We start from the raw sequence: 18,811 nt of genomic DNA, 5'->3' as shown, positions 1-18,811 counted from the left end.
GGCTGAATGATTTAGCCCGGTCTACCACAACCAAATATGATCTGATAACCAAACTCGACTGAATGATTTAGCCCGGTCTACCACAACAAACTGTGATCTGATAGCCAATCTCCGACTTGGTCTGGTCACCCGCGCAATTGAAGACGTCCTTGTTCCCCCACGGCAGTTACCCGAACTCCCAGCAACGGGTAAAAGCCGACATGCTTCCCAAGCCCCACAGGGAATCCTTTGCTGAATGAGGGAAGAGGCGTCTTTCCAAGCTTCACCCCGCATTTACAGGTCTGAGGCCCACTTGGATATCGCGGGGAAGATGCTGGGGGAAGTATTCAAGTGTCGGGGACGAGTGCCTCCCTCGGTTTTTGGACGGTTTATATTGCGTACAATTCAATTACCAGATCCAATTGTCCACTTTTCAAATCCGAATTACTCAAGGTTGTGCATTATAGGTTTATCATGATGGATCTACAACCCAAAGACATCGAGCTAAAGCACATCGACGACGTCGACGCCGACACCAAACCACAGCCCGAAGCCCAAGACATCAAGACAGAACGACGCGTGATCTGGAAATGTGATGTCCACGTTGTCCCAGTGTTGATGGTTCTGTACCTCCTTGCCTTCCTGGACCGAATCAACATCGGAAATGCGCGCCTGCAAGGCCTCGAGGCAGACCTCGGCATGGAAGGGAATGACTACAACCTCGCGCTGTTTATTTTCTTCATTCCGTATATTCTGTGCGAGATCCCGTGTAATCTCATTATGAAGAGACTTGCGCCGTCGACGTGGTTGAGCTCGATTATGGCGTTGTGGGGTGCGTTCAGGCCATGGCTGATGATGTACTGTAGTTTTGGAAACTGGCTGATTGAATTAGGGATTACGACAATCTGCCAGGGGTTTGTTCAGAATAACGGCGGTCTAATGACCTGCCGGTTCTTTATTGGCATGTTTGAGGCTGGCTTCTTGCCGGGTTAGTTGGACTACCGTGATTCGGTTGATTCCGCCAGACTGATGGCCATGTTAGGATGCGTCTATCTTATCTCGATGTATTACAAACGATATGAACTGCAATGGCGCCTAACCCTGTTCTTTGCGTCGGCCATACTGGCAGGAGCAGTTAGCGGAGTGAGTTCATCGAAGTGGAAGTCGAAGTCCAGACTTGTGGTATCTAATTGCTGTACAGCTCCTGGCATACGGAATGGCGTACATGGATGGCGTTCGGGGATACTCATCATGGCGCTGGATCTTCATACTCGAGGGCCTTGCTACGACGGTCATTGCCATTATAGCCAAATTCTTCATCGTGGACTGGCCGGATAAAGCGCGGTTTCTGAACGACGCAGAAAGGGTTATATTGCATTCCCGATTACAGAATGATCAGGGTGGTTATCGAATGGATCGGCTCGATAAGACTGCTGTTCGGCGCATCCTGATGGATGCCAAAATATATCTGGGGTGCGTCTTCAAGTCTGGCAGGAGAAGGTAGCTGACAGTATAGGACAATCATGTATCTAGGGGTCTTGAACACCGGATACGCAGCATCGTTCTTCACCCCGACTATATTGAAGGAGATGGGCTGGACGTCTCTACAGGCCCAGGTGATGAGTGTGCCTGTCTACGTCGTGGCAGCAGCCGTAACTCTCTGCACGTCCTTGCTAAGTGACCGATGCAAGCACCGCTTCGGCTTCGCAATGGCCGGCTGTGTGATCGCAACAGTGGGCTATATCATCCTCCTCGCGCAGGACTTTGTCACAACAGGGGTCAAGTATTTCGCCCTCTATGCTGTCGTCGGTGGTGGCTACATCGCGCAGCCTATCTTCATCGGCTGGCTGAGCAATAACATGAGCGGACACTATAAACAGGCGATTGCGTCGGCGGTGCAGATTGGATTCGGGAACTGTGGTGGCTTTGTCGCGAGCAATATCTTCATCGACTCTGAGGCGCCGTACTATCGCTCTGGCTATGGGACGTGTCTTGCATTGATCTGGGTGTGTGTCGTTGCTGCGACGGTGCTGTTTTTCATGCTTGTACGCGAGAATCGCAGCCGTGAAAAGGGGAAGCGCGATTATTTGCTGCGACTGGATGAGCAGGAGGTGGGCAATCTGGGGGATTCGCATCCACACTTTAGGTTTACTTACTAGGTTAATTACCAGTTTAATTAATAGGCTGGGATGATGATGGGGTTGTCTATGTATACTACTCCGCGGGATATACATTGCTAGCTTACGGAGGATGACAGCATAGAGGTAGCAGTTGACTGAGGGGGATAACCAGAGTAAATTTAACTACTAGGGTGTATCTAGAGTACATTCTGAAAGGAAGAATCAATCATTGAGATGGCATCATCAAGAATATTGCAAGTAACTACACAGCGCTGCAATATCACTGTACAAACGCATCGACAACAGCCGAAGTCCCGCCCTGAACAATTCCAATAGCCTCCTTAAGAACGGCCTCCAATTTGTCCGCCTCTTGCACTCGAGCGGCATGGATATTACCATCACTGGCTGCCCGCGCAATCCCCGAGTAGTCTGGACTGGGCTCAAAGGAGATATTCAGCTCACGGTTGTTGAGCGTTGAGCCGATTCCGTGCGGATGGACGAGGAGCATGGATCGACGGGGTGCGTTCCAGCCTGTGTTATAAGGAATTAATAAATGCACTTTACCTTGATATTCAAAGACCACGGGTTGAGGTTGATGTGCCGACGTACCTTTATTGTTCAGGACGATGGTCAGAATGGGAATCTGGTACCGGTGCGAGATCCAGTACACGCTAGACGGCACGCTGAAAAGAAATGTCCCGTCGCCGACGATCTGGACGACCATCTTCTTCTTCGAATCCCCCTGTGCATCGCTCATTGCATCCGCGGCCAGCTTGATACCTAGGGCTCCACCGCCGCTCCAGCCGAGTCCGCCGCCGCCACAGTTGATCCATTGCCCTGGGTGTGTTGCGCGAATTTGGTCTGACACTAGGATGGAGTTGGTCACGGCTTCTACGGCGAAGATTGTGTCAGAGGGGAGAAGGTGCTTGAGTTGCTGGCAGAGGTAGGAGGTGTTGAAGGTGTTGTTTGGGCCTGGGGTGCATTGGCGGTCGAGGTTGGCGATGTGCTGCAAGTAGTGGGCTTGCAGTGTGTCCCATCTCGCTGTGAAGTCTGGGGAGATGAGTTCTGCCTGGAGTATAGTCGAGCGTTGAATGTACGATATGATCTGGCTGAGGGAGGTGTGCGAATCGGCGGTATATCGTCGCAATGCAGGGACATAAGCAAGGGGCATGAGTCTCTTCAATGGGTCAACATCGATATGGAAGATGCGTGCCGATTCGTGTGGCCGACACTGCGTAGGAATCCAGGGCACGTCGCAGTCGACGATGATAATAACATCTGCCGTTTGGATTGCAGGGTGCGATCCGTATGCCATTCCAAGCCAGCTGCGATGGTCCGCTGGAAAGCACATATCGCAGCCCCCAGTATCCAGCACTTGCAGACCCTTGACGGTATTAGCTAGATCGACAAGGGCCGCCACAGAATTGTGGTTCCGGCCGCTGTACCCTGTTATAACAAGCGGTTGCTTTGCGTGGACGAGCTCCTCTGCGAGCAGCTGGACATCAAGAGCTGGCAACGCGGACGCACCGCAGGGGCCCCAGTGCTCGGGGTTCAAAGTAGTAGGCTCAATGTTCTCTTCCATGACTTCCCTCGCGCCCATCAGATACACTGGTCCCTTGGGATCGGTGGTAGCGAACTGCAGCGCGCGGCCAACCATCTGCTTGACGTTCTTGCCTGTGCGGATTTCGCCTGCATATCGGCAGTACTGCGCAACGATTTGTTTCTGGTCTGGGACATCTTGCAGCCAGTGACTATATACACGGTTATTCGCTACCCCGAAAGGAATACAACAGCGGTGGAAATCTACATATACTCGGTCCTTGACCCACGCATCTCCCCATCAAGGGTAAACGGCGAGAGCCCAGCAAAGATCAGAACAGGTGCTCTCCCCGTCGCCGCATTATGAATGGCAGCACCGAGTCCAGACGTGCCCACATCGACATGGATTATCACGCACTGCGGCTTGTTCGTGACCCGTGCGTATCCATCAGCCATGGACAGGGCGACCATCTCGTTTGGACAAGTCAGGATGCGCGGGAAAGTGTCTGGTCGCTCGAGGACGCCCTTGGCCATGGCTTCCATGATGCTGGGATGGTCGGAGCCTAGGTTCACGAAGCAATTCCTCACCCCGAGTTCCCATAGTGCCTCGAAGAAGGCGTATGATGTGGTGTACCTGGAAGCAGTTAGGACTTCGGTGCTTGAGGGAAATGATATGGATGATCCTACATTGTGTAGCAAATTGACTCCAGAGACTTTCTTGTTTCCTTTCATTGGGATATTCTTGTGGTTTTCTTTTTAACAGCAGCCCATCCTCCCATAGCTGCACTCGGGTATTTCCCGAACCAGGAGAAAAGGCACCACCAGAGGCTAACACGCCAACAACTGCAATGACAAGGAGGAGGCGGAACTAATTCCGATTATACAAAGATCCAAGAGGGACCGGAAAATTCCCGGCTGCTAAACGAAGCGTTCAAATTCCTATTCCTAGACTGAAGGGCTGGTACTCCGCCGAGCCCTCATATAGTGGCTGACTGGCACAATCTCTGGCATTAAATCGGAAGACTTATTTTTGCCGAAGATGTCCAGCATAATACGAGGATTACGTTTGCAATTCAGACATCGGTTTCTGACTCGGCAGATTGCGAGTACTCGGTTTGCAGCCGCACAGTTGTCTCGCCCAGTACCAATCAATAATGGCCCAGAGCCTCAGCGACGAAGCACGAGTCCTTGGATAAACTTACTCTTAGCAGCTGGGTTGGGCTCAATTGTGACTGGGAGTGTGATACTCTATCACCCACAAAGCCAGGATACGCGAAATGAGAAGGAAATGGTCTACGCCACGAGGGAGGAGATGCGAAAGGTGAGTATCATACCAGCGACATTCATACCATCTACTAAGATTTCTAGGCAGTGAGCGAGATCCAACGTAAACTTGGAGAAGAAAGCATCAGCACTGACGACGAGGACCTCGTCACTCATGGATATTCCGAGTGGTCATCTATCAATATCGACAGCCTTCCTGTGGCTGTGGCATTTCCGAAATCAACTGAAGAGGTGGCGACGATCGCGAGGATATGTCATGAATACAGAGTTCCCATGAGTGAGTCCGTATTATTGCTTACGGTGAGAGCGTAGGCTTATTCTCCAGTTCCGTATTCCGGGGGGTCGAGTGTGGAAGGGCATTTCTCTGCTCCGTTTGGTGGAGTCAGTGTGGACTTTCTACACATGGACCGCATTGTAGAGTTTCATCCCGACGAGTAAGCATATTCCTGCCCGGTTTGTTGGGTAGCAGACTTATAACCCCAGCATGGATATCGCTGTTCAGCCATCGGTATCGTGGATGGAGATGAACGCCTCCATCGAGGACAGTGGACTGTTCTTCCCGGTTGACCCAGGGCCGCCAGTGAGTGACAGCGCGCATCAATAGGAGTTAGCTAACGCAAGGAACAGGCGAAAGTTGGAGGAATGATTGCAACAAATTGCAGGTTAGTTCCTGAAACGTCTGGACGGGCTATGGCTAACAGGACAGTGGCACAAATGCTGTTCGCTACGGTACAATGAAGGACTGGATCGTCAACCTGACGGTGGTCCTGGCAGACGGGCGCATCATCAAGACGAGGAAACGACCGCGGTAAGTGCATTCAGCTGGGTGCCAGGCAGTGTCTGACTGACTACGCGCAGCAAGTCTTCAGCTGGCTACAACCTGAATGGCCTGTTCACCGGATCAGAAGGGACCCTCGGATTTGTGACTGAAGCAACCCTGAAACTCGCCACAATCCCAGAGCAAACAGGGGTTGCCGTAACGACATTCTCGACGATGAGGGATGCCGCCACCGCAGCGATTCAAGTAGTCCACGCAGGGATACCGGTCGGGGCAGTGGAGATCCTGGACGACGTTCAGATGGACGTGGTGAACCAAATGGGAGGAACTGGTCGGCAGTGGAAAGCAGCGCCCACGCTGTTTTTCAAATTCAGCGGGAGCGGGTTGAGTGTCCAGGATAACATCGACGGGGTGCGTGCGATTGTACTGCACAATGGTGGTAGTAACTTTGAGGTTGAGCAGGACAAGGCAAAGCAGGAGGCACTCTGGTCTGCAAGAAAGCAGGCTCTCTGGAGTATGATGTGCATGAGGGAGACCGGGAGCGAAGTCTGGTCGACAGACGTTGCAGTGCCCTTGTCCAGGGTGCCAGAACTGGTTGGTATGTGACTATTTCCCACTGAAACAAGGTCGGTGTTGATGGTGATGCAGAAATTTCGAAGCGCGACCTGGACGACTTAGGGCTGTTTGGCAGTATGCTGGGCCACATTGGCGACGGCAACTTCCACGAGACAATCCTGTTTGATGGAGACAGAGAGCGCGGGCTAGTGAGCAAGTGCGTGCACGACATGGTCCGACGAGCATTGGAGATGGAAGGGACATGCACAGTTCGCCCCCCTCCCTCTACATCGTGGTGCCGTGGCTAATGGGTATAGGGCGAACACGGCGTTGGGCTGGGAAAGAAGGAGTTCATGGTAGACGAAGTGGGCGAGGGCTCGCTGCAGGTCATGAAGACGGTCAAGACAGCGCTGGATCCACACTGGCTGATGAACCCGGGAAAGATATTCGATCTGCATAATCCTGCCAGCCATAAATAGTCCGGATAATTGCCGAGTCGGCATTTGGATCGGGAACTGCCCAGCACCAAATATATGATTATATCCCTTCCCACTGTCCCACCCCGGGTGTTTCCCACCCCGCACTCTGCTCGTAGGAGAACCATGCCACGCACCCCCAGTAGTGTATGTTGGTCGCTGCGGAGCTTTTTCCAATACTAAAACGCGGACAGGCCGATAACCCTCGCTCGCCCAAGCGGAGGAGAGCCCCGCTGGCCTGCAGGTCCTGTCGAGAGCGCAAAGTGCGATGCGATGGGAATCGTCCAGTATGCGGTGCGTGCCATCGACGAGGCACTGTCCAGGAGCTCTGCGAGTACATGGTGATCACCGAGACGGCCAAGTTTTACGATTTATTTTATTTCAAATTAATTTATTATATATAAATATTATTAACTGTTTATATTAGAAAGAAATAATTCAATTATATACACAAATAATATTTCATATATATATATATAAGTAAACAATAATCACCTCCAAAAAATAGCTAAATTAAAAATGAAATAGCCGGGAGAGAAACTCGAAGGCTCAGCACAAGGCTCAGCACCTGCGAGCGATATACATCCATACCAACCTCTGGTGCCAGGCCCGACTGCAGCTGCCAGAGGGGACCCGGCTCTACCTGCCTCCCGGCATCAGGAGCACTGTGAACACTACCCATCGCCTCAGACACCGCCGCTATCTGGATCAATCAGTGCCATGGGCGCTGCGGTGACTGAGATCCGAGATGCAGACATCAGAGACCAGTACTACGGCCAGAGCTCCCTGGTTTCGCTCGTCCAAGAATGCGCCCACGCCACTCCTGGACGCCAATGGCCTCAACTGAGACAATCTGACGACAGACCACGCACTGCGGCCTCGACTAACGCATGTAGTATCTCGTGCAGCGGACCTGGTCCGTCGTCTTTGCTTTCCGACGACTACTCTCTCCCCCCGCGGAAGACAGCGAACTGGCTGCTCAACACCTTCTTTACGACCTCGCATTTGTTCTATCCCTGGATCCACAAGGAGTCCTTCCTTGCGTCCTATGAACTTATCTGGAAGAGCCAAACCAACCAGGGTGAACCGCTGGACGACTTCCTCCCCGATGTTGGGATAGGCGGGAGAGACTGCCCGCCAACAATGTTCTACTGCGCACTGAATGCCATGTTCGCGATCGCATGCGAGTTTTCTAATATGCCGTCGCAGGAGAAGCGAGCAACCTCGCGGATGTTTTACGAACGCATGAAGGGGTTGATCAGTATCGATATCTTTGACAGCGGGAGTCTCGCCCATGTCCAGGCTCTCCTGCTAGTTGCTATGTATCTGCAGTGTACTGCCTACCCAAAGCGATGCTGGAATATTGTCGGAATGGCGTACCGCATGTCGATCGGGCTTGGGCTGCATCTCCGCCGGAATCGTAACGATATGACGAGACTGGAGAGGGAGATGCGCTGGAGGGCGTGGTGCGCTTGTGTCCATATGGATATGTAGGTCTATATTGTTTTCTTTATTGTCGGCCTCTGCTTACACTGGCTTCAAGTATCGTCAGTATGACCATGGGACGGCCTGCGATGACCCCTGTCCCTTACAACGTTCCTCTACCGTCTCCGATCGACGACAGATACTTAGCTGTAGATGCGGAAGGACCGGTCGAGCAGCCGCCGGGCACGATATCAGGGAACCAGTTCATGTATGAGAATACGAGGCTGATTGGGATCTTGGGGAAGACCCTGTCAACAGTCTATCATAGTGCCCAGTCAGGGGAGACATCCAGGAGGGCGGAGGTGGATTTTCAGGCTGTGCTAGAGGTTGACCGGGCACTCGATGAATTCGAGGAGTCGCTTCACCCGGCTTTACAATGGCGCTCACCCATCCAAACCCAAGACGAATTGGGTAGCGACCCAGTTTGCACGAGGCTATCCAATGTCCTCCATGCTAGGTAGGTCGTGCGGTGCTCCCGGTTGCATGTTGCATCGCTCACAGATATAGATTCCTGCATCTGCGACTATTGTTATACCGACCTGCGTTTAGCGAGTACTGTGCATCGACAAGCAGTCCAGGTGCAGGGAATGCAAAGCCAGGCGCGCAGAGATGGTCCATGCTATGCCGAGCCAACTGTGCCGCGGGCTGCGTCGAGGCGGCTTGCGACTTGATAGAATCGCTGTCCAGGGCGACTACACAGGATGCGTCAGGGGCTTGGTGGTATGGGATATTCTGTATTACTCCCCCTTATTGTATACATCATGAACAGTGATAGCTAACCTGTGTAGATTTGGTCAGTGCCGGGATCATACTGCTTCTCGCCAATTGCAGCGACGGGCCCCTTGATGGAATAGACAGGGCACGCAGAGAATATGCTTGGGGAAACTGCATCGAAACCTTACAACGGATGGTGGAGGCTCATCCATCAGCAAGGGACTACGAGATTGCACTGACAGGACTGAAGCAAGCGCAGAGTCAGACGGTGCGTGCTTCGGCGACAGAGAACAGAACTGAACAGAATGACCTTAATGGCATGGTGTGGGATGACCAGAGTCAAGGACAGCCACCCGGAGTAGATGCTTACCATAGTGCATTCGTCAACGCCCTTGACCCATTGGTCATGAACTGGGATAATGGCATCGAGGATATCATGCTCCCAGCTCAGTTTCTACAGGAGATGGACGAGGGCCTTCTTTTGCCGAGCCTGTTTTGAGCAATTATATCACCAGTTTATTATTATCATACCGAGGAATACGGTGGTAAAAGTCTGGCTACACTAGAATAAACCGATAGTAATATCACCTTGAAGCACAGCATGGAGTTCCAACGCAACATCCGCTCTGAGATCCATATTGATCCGGACATTCAGACTTGAGTCCCCCTCTGGTGGCCTCTTCATTCCAGCCCGCCGAGTCGTCACACATCTGTTTCCCCAAGGACCACTAGGGGGAGGCTCATCTTCGACCAAGGGTTTAGATCCCTTTCCTGTATCCTTTTTGGGGCCATCGGCTCCAGTATCAGGCTGGGCCTCGTTTTCCTCATCCGGTTGGTCCACGGTACTATTTCTCATTATAAGTGTCCAGACGTTGGTTTAGTGTCTCTACATCGATAGACCTACCTGACAGGGTCAGCCATTTTAGCTGGGGGTAGGGGTGCAGGTGTAGGTGCAGGTGCAGGTGGCGGCGGAGGGGGTTCTGCTATAAGCCGGACAATGAAACCACAGAGCTTCGAATATAGTGTAGCAATGAATGAAGGGACGTAGATACAGGGCCTCCAGAACGCACGATACATCCGAGATGGTGATGTCTAAATACCTGGGATCGGGGTGTGCCGCCGGTTCTAAATCGACTGCTGGGTCGCGCCCGTACCACAAGTGCCGATGTTACGACTGGACTTCGCTATACTGATGTCAGGATGTCCATCTGAGTGCTGGTTTGCAATGTCCAGGCTAATTGAGACCGCACGTAATACCCAGAATGGAAAGTGCTCTCATGAAGACGCCGTTGGCGTGTTTCTAAGCATCAAGAGAGCATCATGAGCATCATGGATGGTGTCAATAACAGGCCTCAGCCAATGAGCCAGCCGGGATATGGATGATAATTCCATGGAGCAGAGCCACTGATCGTCGTACTATTACCTGGCTGACTTCTCGCATTGGTTGAAGAAATGCCTCCGAGGAGAAGATTCAGTGGCGACGACTCCGTACATCCCATGACTCCCAGCCCTAAGAGAAGGCGGCCATCATAGCCCATGTATAGTCCCAGCGACCGCCATGACATACCGCTTATATCAGGGTTACTTCATGAGGTCGGAACAGCACTTCCGGTAGAAATAGACCGGTAGAACCGTGGTTCACAGCCCCAGATCTTGGTAGGATGCTCACCTCCCGACCGACCCGACTGCGAACCAAACACCCACAGCAGGCTGAACCCTGGAACCAACCCCCATGGGTTCATAACAATGCGCTGGCCATGAACTGGAGCCCCGCGTATGATCATACGACTGTTTTGGCCGCAAACAGTAATCAGAGATAGCACTCCTCCCCGCACAGCTTGACGTGGCCGTGATGTTGGGACTTTTGTCAAGTCGCTAACAATAAAGGAGGACGGGGATTCTGTTGGTGGCTGGGGGTTGTTTATCCACTGATAATTATTGCTATTGCTATTAATTCCATTCTAATTATATCTGATGATATAAAGCAAGGACGCTATACCAGTACAATGGCGACCTCCTTCCAAGCTCATGTCCATAATTCGTTTGAGTCCCCTACTTCTCTCACGCATACCAGGTGGGTTCCTGGTATTCCAGACGTGAATGGTGCTTCTACCATCTCCTCCTCCTTTCGTTCAAGGACAACCTCTAGTGAAACAAGCACCGCCCTGCATGACCTCTCCCGTACTATAGAGTACCGAAAATCCCACATCATGGACCCTTCCAGCGTCAACAGCGCCAGCCATGAGAGGATCCTGGACTGGATCCGCTCAGAGCGCATGCGCAAGTTGCCCCCTGAGGGCAGCAGCTATGACAAAGTCCTTGTGCGAGCAAGGCTTTTCGTCGAGCGACTCCATTCCTTTGAGTTAGGGATCCAGCCGTTTGCTGGTGACAGCCAGACCGCGACGCAGCTGGCTTATATCTATTGCGCCACGCTCCTCGGGGTATGTTCAGCTGCAGAATGGGGAGGTATTTACGCTAATTGATATGTGAATACAGCTAGGCGAGGAGAACAGTGAAGCGCTGATGGACCTGTTTAATTTCTTCTATCGATGCTCAACAGATCTACACCACCTCATGGGCCGCGCGGAATTGTTCCCTGTCTCTCGCAGCATCAGAGACCAGGTTACCCTTGCTGTTGGCGATCTGGTGACGTTGGTTGTGGAGATTGCGTCCCATTTCCAAAAGTCTCTCACGGATATCACATCTGGGTCTGTTGCGATTGATATTCACAACACCTTCTCTGAGCTTATTGAGAGCTTTCAGGCTCGTTGTGAAGACGTGGCTGAGCTGATGTGGCAGCACCAGGTCTCCCAGGAGGGCCTCGGACATCAAGGTATATCTCCCCTTAACCAGCATGTGTTGGTGGTGTTAATCAATTATGGCAGTGACCGATGTCAAGACGCTCAGAGAGTGGCTCCAGCCCGAGGATACCGTGCTCGAGCATATCACAAAGTATACATCGCAATTCGCCCAAGACCGCGAAGAGTCAACATGTCTCTGGGTGGCGCCGCATCTGACGCGGTTCATGAAAGGTGACCAGAAAACACTAGCCATCACTGGTAGACCAGGCTCGGGGAAGTCCATTCTTGCAACAGTAATCAATGACCACCTCCAGAGCCCTATTGGGGGTGTCTCGTACCAGTCTATCTTTGTCCCAATCAGTAAGTCTCCACGCGAGCGGATATTATCGCTACAGGCTAATATAAGAAACTAGATGGCCGAATCCCTGCCCTGACAACTCCCCAGGCTGTTGCCAAAACTATTCTCTCTGAACTGTTCGCAGTCAGGGTTGGAAACGTCGGCCTTTACAAATCCCTCTCAGACACTTATCAGCGCTGCACAAAGACCGTCAATGACGAAGAGTACGCGGACTTGCTCTGGGCTGCTGTGAAGAGCGGTCTTCATTCCACCATGCAGGGCTCCAAGCCGACTGTGCTCATTGTCGACGGAACAGACGAGTCTACCTGTGGACAGGATGTTCTGCTCAAAGGCCTTAGGGGTGCAAGCTCCGATGTTGAGAATCTGAAGCTGATTGTGACCGGATCTGAGAAGCACGATGTCTTCCCTAAACAGTCCACTGTTAATATAACCCCAGACCTCATCTCGGATGACGTTGCTGCGGTGGTCCGGACTGTTTTCCATCACTCTCCGTCCTACAACTCGCTCAGCGCAGAGGACCAGGAGGTCTGCGTGCACCGGATGGTGAAGGCTGCAGAGGGCTCATTCCTTTGGGCCAAACTCGCGTCTAAACGAATCCGGGACGACGACACGTCCAAGACTCGGTCCTTGGTGAAGGATATCGGCAGCTTTGTCAAGGCAAACCATAGTGTTGGCAACTTGGTGTATCAGACGCTGAAATCCAATGCATCTCAAGCTGGAGTGAAGATAGTTGCCTGGCTTGCTACCGCTGCACGACCCTTGACGGTCTCAGAGCTGTCGAGTCTTCTTTCGATTCAGCCAGACAAGGGCGCCATTGTTGAACAAAAGGTCGCACCCCTTAACCTCCTAAAGCCCTTCGCGCCCCTCGTCTTCTATCAGAACAATATGGTGTATCTGCGGCATGGCCAATTTCGCAGTGCTATCTGCAACATCATCAGCAACGACAAGTCTATTCCAGCGATCAAGGACACGCAGCTTGACTTGATTCGCAGGATGGCAATCTACATCAAGCACACCGTCACAGGAAAGGAGGAGCCCTCGCTGGATACCCCAGATCCTCAGCAGGCTCAAGTCCTCCTGGAAAAGCACCCTCTGCTGGACTTTTCCCTGCGATACTGGCTGGGCCATACCAGAATAGCTTTTGGTTGTGACACAGACCAGGAAATATCCAAAGCCGGGCAGGCCTTGAGCCAGGTCTTCCCGACCAGTCCCTTGGTGCCTATGCTCGAAATGACAGTGTGGAAGAGAAAGCCAACCCCGTCGCTGCTGTCGTTGCATACCACGCAGGGTCATTTGTACCAGAAGGTCCTGGGAGCGAAGGACCCTGCTACCCTGCAGGCAACCCTGTGCCAGGCGCTCTTTTTCCAGACAGTGCAGGATGTACAGCCGGTGCAGGCGAGCGAGGTATTCTACAATGCTGCAAAGATCTGCCAGGCGGTTCTCACGGTGCACCATCTCATTACGATGCGCATGACGAAGCACTTCCTCGACTTTACTGAGAAGAAGACCACGATGAGCAAGTCTGAGATTATGACAAAGAGGACTGAGATGCTTCAAGTCCTGGTTGAATGTTACAAAGTCCACTATGGCGGTTCGAGCGAGATGGTCATGTCGACCCTATCGCAGCTTTCAGAGCACTACCAAGCAATCGGTCAAACGCACAAGGCCCAGGAAATCACAACCCTGATCCAGGGCAGCACCAGCGAGTCACAGCAGGAAACAACAAACACTCGCAGGCCTTCGGAGCAGTCCCTGGTTGTTCAGCTTCATGGGCGGAAGGACTCTGTGGAGCATGGCACTGTCTTGACTCTGGATGAGACTTTCCAGGACGACATTGCCATTACCACAACGTTCAACCTGCAGTCGCTTCTCTCAAAGGCTGAAAAGGAGATCCGCGAGGGCAAGATAACGGCTGCAGAACAGACTTATGTAGACATCTGGCAGCAGACCAGTAAGGACAACCGAGTGCATAATTCTATCGAGTCAGAGCTGCGCAATATCAAAGCCATCATGGCGTACTCTGACTTCCTCAAGTCTCAAAGGAGAGACAGCGAGGTGGCCTCGGTACTTTCTAGCTTCTGGGAAGAACATGGGCAGACAATGTCGAGCTCCCAGGAAGTGGTCTCGCAGTTCACTGGCATTGCAAAGCGGATGAGGTCCGTCGGGCTGTCCTCGCAGGCCTTGAGTGTGTTGAAGCAATGCTCGCACCATACCAGTCGCGAAGACCACCTGCACAAGGAGATCCAGGAGACCATTGTATCCACGTCCACAGAGGTCCTCCAGGGGTCTACTTCGGCCATGACGGAGTCGGATCTCCAGGAAATGGCCAACAGTGGCTCCGATCTCTCTGCTACAGCTATTGACAAACTGGTCAAGTTGTACATGTCACAGCACCGATGGAAGGATGCCACAAGGACACTGAAACAGGCATTGCAAGGCGCCTGGCCGTCTTTCTTTGTGCGCTCCGTCAATGATGTGGCTTTCCCACGCAGCAACGTGCAGTATTCTATTGACTTGGCTCAACGATTGAGACTCTGCTACCGTTACAGACGCAATCCAGCAAAGGAAGAGGATATCTGCCTCCGGCTGTACCATGCAGTCCAGCGTGATCGCAAGGTCGGCGGCAATGAGCTGTTCGACGGCATTACAAGGGGGCTTGTCAATCTCTACGAGCGCAGTCGCCAGACGGACAAGCTTGTTTCCATCCACAATGATATCCTGAAGGACTACACGAGCCGCTTCGGAGACGGCCATCCAGCTGTACTTAAACAGCTCTGGACGTTGGCTGATCTGACCCGCCCGGGAACTGTCTGTGTGGACTATTACCAGCGCATCTTCGACATCCTGAACAAGAACTCGGATACTTGCACGCCAGAAGCGTTTGAGCCCCTGGTTATACTCACGACAGAGCTTGTCAACCAAAAGCGCTACAAGGCTGCACTCCAGCCCGGCAGCATTCTGTTCAAGACCCTCCACCATCCCAACATCAACCCCAGGCTGCGCAATGACAAGTTCGTCAAATCGGTGTACGAGCGCTATATCCACTGCCTGCATATGACCAATGCCGAGTTCCGTGTTATCCACGATGTGACTGCGGAGTATCGAAAGGCTTGTCTGGCTGTGTTTGGCACCAAGGCGGTTATTACAATCGAAGCAACCAAGACACTGGCGCATATCTCCCAGACGTCCAAGGAATACGAGGCTGAGGCAGTGAAGCTGTACAAGGAGCTCCTCCAGATGCATTCGGAAGAGACAGACATTGATTACGAAGATATTAGAGCAACCATCGACGGAATTTCTGAAGAGCGAGAAGATCAGTCGAAGACGGACCACACCTCTCAAGGAAAACGCCCAACCGTCACCACTACTCAGCAAACCCTGACCACTACGCTGGCAACGTATGGATGGACCCACGAGGCTTCTCTGTCTCAGATGGAGAGCTTGGTGTCGCTGTATGCTCAGCAGAACAATATTCAAAGCGCAACAGTACTCCTCCACGACGCTGCTAGTCATATCCTCAAATCAGACAGCTCGTCTGCCGAAATTATTAGGGCTGCTAAGAGCATTGCTATCGGATATAGAAATATAGGACAAATCCAACGCGCAAGAGAGTTGGCCCAGGAAATCCACCGCCAGGTCATCACGGGAAGCACGTCGGCCAAGTATCGCATAACTTCTAGCAAGCACCAGAGCCTGCTCTTCCTCGCGCAGCTTGAATACAGTCTCCGCGACGGAAGAGAGCTGTCGCTTACCATGAACGAGATTTATTCTTCGCTGATGGCGGAGTCTGTCTACTTTGAGCGATTCCACGCAGAAGCTCGATCGAAATCGACCAGTCTCCAGGGAATCCTGCCTACTGTTTCTCATCTGGAGGAGCTTTTTAATCTGCGGGGTGATGTTCCTAGCTCACAGTTGCTGATGGAGCGATTCACGGACTTCTTCATGTCGCGCGAGGGCGAAGTCCTCGATCTCAACCGACGACAGGCCACCGTCTTCCTGTCCACAATTCTCGAGCATTTCCGCACACACTCGTCGCAGAACTTCCTGCGGTCTGTAGCCCTTGCCTCTCACGATGGAGTGGTGCATCGCCTTTCGATAAACGAGCACCAGGCGGCAGCGGATCTCGCGCTGGCGTCGTTCAGATACATCCAGGCCCACGACGGGTTCGCGACCATGACCACCATGAAGCTCGTCTTCAAGATGGGTCTCGCGATCTCAGCATGGGTTGTCCAGCCACAGTCCGGGTCTCGGTTCGAACAGGATCTGATCAATATATCGGAGACGATCTGCAAGGAGATGCTCCGGCACTGCAAGGGGAAGAACATCGACCTCAGCCAGCTGGACGCTGTGCATCTTAACAATCTTATCAAGGTCCTCGATAAGCAGAAGGATTACCGCAGTCTCTCGTGGCTGCTTACCTCGTTGTGGACGAAGCGTCAGATTTCGTCCCCGCCCCAGGCGAATGGAGGATACACGCTCGCGCTGGGCCGCATGCTCGTGGTTACCAGGTACTTGGTGGGCGAGTATACCTCTGCCATCCGGTTGGCTGAGGATATTGTATACAACTGTGCACGGGTTCATGGGCCGACGCATCCCAGTACTGTGGAGATGAGCGTCCTCCTGTCGCAGATGTATACTAGCACTGCCCAGGGCTACCAGAACAAGGAGGACCAGCGCGAGCTGGCATACCAGTACTATAAGAAGGCTGCTGGATTGCATGAGAATTCCCTGCGGGCCCTGGTCGATCCCAGCTCTGCGAGCATCGCAGGCACAGATGGGTCTCCTAGCCCGTCAAGCTCTGAGCCATCCAGTCCTGGAGGGGAGAGTGGCGCTGAGTCCTCAGGAAAACGGGCCAGGAAGCACCTGCATCTCCTTAAACTTGCAATCGAGAGGCTGGGCAACTGGCCCAAGGATTATAAGGAGTACGAGCAGTTGAACTCGGATCTGTTTACGGCGTTCGGCAACGACCTGAAGGGTGTCGAAGGGGTGGATAAGTGGAATCTCAAGCAGTTTGGCTCTGGGCGTGCAGAGGCCAGTGATGACTTGATTGCTTTGAAGTCGTATCCCAGATTGGATTTGAATTCTTTGGCTATTACGGTTTAGCCGTTGGTGCTCTCTTTACGTGTTTCTGTGTGAACAAAAGTGCTTGTTACATATTGACATCTTAACTTGCAGCCGGGAAGGAGGAAGCGACTTGTACATGATTGTAATTCTCTCGTTAAAGAAGCTTGAAATAACTTGATTACTCTGGAGAATTTGTGTTCAGTATACAAACATAGCAAACCACAAACCGCATTGATTGAATCATGTTTCCAGCGCCGGCAGCGTGAACGGTAGACTCGGGGCTAATGACATCCATTGCAAGACAAGTAAGCAACTAATTGATGATGCACTGGCAGGGGAACAGCGAGGTCCAACCCAAAGTACATCCAAAAGCAAGCATAGCGAGACCCAGGACAAGGCTGACGGGTGTGAAATCTCCGGAGGAAGCGAGGAAGGCATTAAGCAAACTCCCAACAACGCCGGCCAGACCCCATGTTGTAAGGATTAAGCCATAGTGATGAGAGAACACAGCATCAGGACCAAGTCGGCTATTGATAATACCAGGAAGGGTGCTGAACCCAAGTCCATGGGCAAAGAACACGGTTGCAACAGTTGCGAGAAACACCGCTGGGTGTCTTGTTTGAGAGAACGTAGTCAGGAGCAGGCCTCGGAGGCAGAAGAGGGACATGAAGAGTGTTCTTGGGCTGAGTCGCGCACTGAGGGTTGGTGATAGCAGGCCTCCAAGTGCGAGTGCCATCAGACAGCAGGGAAGGGTGAATCCAGTAGCGAAGCGAGTGTGGTTTGAGACGACCGGGAGAAGAGAAGCGAAGAGGGCCATTCCTGGGAGGGAATTCATGAATAGCAGCAGCTGGAAGAACGCGCGGTTGAAGGATGGTGGTGGCTTCGCTGGATAGTTCGGTGTGTGCGTCGTTATATTGCCGTCTCCTGGGACGAGAATGAGTGTCGTTACGCCCACAGTGATGAACCCTGATCCTGCGCATTTCAGGGCAGTTCCGATCTCAGCTCCATTGAGGCTGCCGACTTGGAAGAAATGTGAAGCCATCGTGCACGCTGCAGCCCCAGACGAAAAGCCCAGAGGCCCGATGGCGGTTCTCGCTAGAGACTGCGCTGGAAGACTCTCCCCGATCCACACAACGACAGCTAGGTATGTCCATCCAACTCCAATTCCACCGATCATGAAAGAGACGATGATGCCTTCGAAGGATAAAGATGCTAGGAAATGGCCTGCAAGAATGACTGCAAGACCCCAGAGAATAGTACCAGCTGCTGCGACGGTTCGAGCGCTACTTCGCTCAGTTAACGAGGTGCACGTTGCAACGCCGATAGACAGACCAATTGTTGCAAAGGCGAATGGAGCATAGGACCAGGCATGATGGATGCCTAGGAGTCTGTGTACTTCCGCCTGGAGGATGCTAAGGGCGTAGGTGGTTCCGACGCTGAACATGTTGGCGAAGCTCGCGACAGCGACGCTGCCTGGGTTAGCACCTTGCGCCATGGTGAAGTGGTGTTGCTTAATAGAATGGCCAAATAAAGGATACTCACACTGCAGTTAACAGCGGGGAACTCGTATAAGAAAGAAGTCCGGCGGATGCAGGCGGCTGTGGCCCGCCAGGTTGATGGAGTCACCAGCGGTATAAACCGCCTTCTCCGCCAATATA

At 52.5% G+C, this 18,811-nt stretch overlaps 8 protein-coding genes across 8 annotated transcripts; 5 read left to right on the top strand and 3 right to left on the bottom strand.

Moving 5' to 3' along the window:
* Positions 1 to 453: 453 nt before the first annotated feature.
* APUU_70051A (uncharacterized protein) lies at positions 454 to 2,138 on the top strand (the record flags this gene model as incomplete). The annotated part of the gene is made up of 4 exons (XM_041694882.1): positions 454 to 967; positions 1,022 to 1,122; positions 1,181 to 1,452; positions 1,496 to 2,138. 4 exons carry the CDS (start codon positions 454 to 456, stop codon positions 2,136 to 2,138), a joined length of 1,530 nt encoding a protein of 509 aa, XP_041560667.1.
* Positions 2,139 to 2,379: 241 nt separating this feature from the next.
* APUU_70050S (uncharacterized protein) lies at positions 2,380 to 4,370 on the bottom strand (the record flags this gene model as incomplete). The annotated part of the gene is made up of 3 exons (XM_041694881.1): positions 2,380 to 2,630; positions 2,709 to 3,850; positions 3,907 to 4,370. 3 exons carry the CDS (start codon positions 4,368 to 4,370, stop codon positions 2,380 to 2,382), a joined length of 1,857 nt encoding a protein of 618 aa, XP_041560666.1.
* Positions 4,371 to 4,677: 307 nt separating this feature from the next.
* On the top strand, positions 4,678 to 5,360 carry APUU_70049A (FAD-binding oxidoreductase; the record flags this gene model as incomplete). The annotated part of the gene is made up of 3 exons (XM_041694878.1): positions 4,678 to 4,959; positions 5,007 to 5,199; positions 5,248 to 5,360. 3 exons carry the CDS (start codon positions 4,678 to 4,680, stop codon positions 5,358 to 5,360), a joined length of 588 nt encoding a protein of 195 aa, XP_041560665.1.
* A 46-nt stretch (positions 5,361 to 5,406) lies between these two features.
* APUU_70048A (uncharacterized protein) lies at positions 5,407 to 6,734 on the top strand (the record flags this gene model as incomplete). Its single annotated transcript, XM_041694877.1, has 6 exons — positions 5,407 to 5,502; positions 5,550 to 5,584; positions 5,629 to 5,730; positions 5,781 to 6,298; positions 6,349 to 6,524; positions 6,573 to 6,734. The coding sequence occupies 6 exons, from the start codon at positions 5,407 to 5,409 to the stop codon at positions 6,732 to 6,734; spliced, it is 1,089 nt and encodes a 362-aa protein (XP_041560664.1).
* A 717-nt stretch (positions 6,735 to 7,451) lies between these two features.
* Positions 7,452 to 9,429, top strand: APUU_70047A (fungal specific transcription factor domain-containing protein; the record flags this gene model as incomplete). Its single annotated transcript, XM_041694876.1, has 4 exons — positions 7,452 to 8,221; positions 8,275 to 8,673; positions 8,724 to 8,950; positions 9,005 to 9,429. 4 exons carry the CDS (start codon positions 7,452 to 7,454, stop codon positions 9,427 to 9,429), a joined length of 1,821 nt encoding a protein of 606 aa, XP_041560663.1.
* A 63-nt stretch (positions 9,430 to 9,492) lies between these two features.
* APUU_70046S (uncharacterized protein) lies at positions 9,493 to 10,007 on the bottom strand (the record flags this gene model as incomplete). Its single annotated transcript, XM_041694875.1, has 2 exons — positions 9,493 to 9,775; positions 9,835 to 10,007. 2 exons carry the CDS (start codon positions 10,005 to 10,007, stop codon positions 9,493 to 9,495), a joined length of 456 nt encoding a protein of 151 aa, XP_041560662.1.
* A 929-nt stretch (positions 10,008 to 10,936) lies between these two features.
* Positions 10,937 to 17,192, top strand: APUU_70045A (uncharacterized protein; the record flags this gene model as incomplete). The annotated part of the gene is made up of 4 exons (XM_041694874.1): positions 10,937 to 11,371; positions 11,427 to 11,763; positions 11,816 to 12,091; positions 12,145 to 17,192. The coding sequence occupies 4 exons, from the start codon at positions 10,937 to 10,939 to the stop codon at positions 17,190 to 17,192; spliced, it is 6,096 nt and encodes a 2,031-aa protein (XP_041560661.1).
* A 274-nt stretch (positions 17,193 to 17,466) lies between these two features.
* Positions 17,467 to 18,648, bottom strand: APUU_70044S (uncharacterized protein; the record flags this gene model as incomplete). Its single annotated transcript, XM_041694873.1, has 1 exon — positions 17,467 to 18,648. One exon carries the CDS (start codon positions 18,646 to 18,648, stop codon positions 17,467 to 17,469), a length of 1,182 nt encoding a protein of 393 aa, XP_041560660.1.
* Between the last annotated feature and the right edge of the window lie 163 nt (positions 18,649 to 18,811).

The sequence above is a fragment of the Aspergillus puulaauensis genome, chromosome 7, assembly GCF_016861865.1.
Source record: "Aspergillus puulaauensis MK2 DNA, chromosome 7, nearly complete sequence".
NCBI classification, from domain to species: Eukaryota; Fungi; Ascomycota; class Eurotiomycetes; order Eurotiales; family Aspergillaceae; genus Aspergillus; species Aspergillus puulaauensis.
The sequence above is the reverse complement of the archived record's forward strand: the minus strand, read 5'-3'. Positions and strand labels throughout refer to the sequence as shown.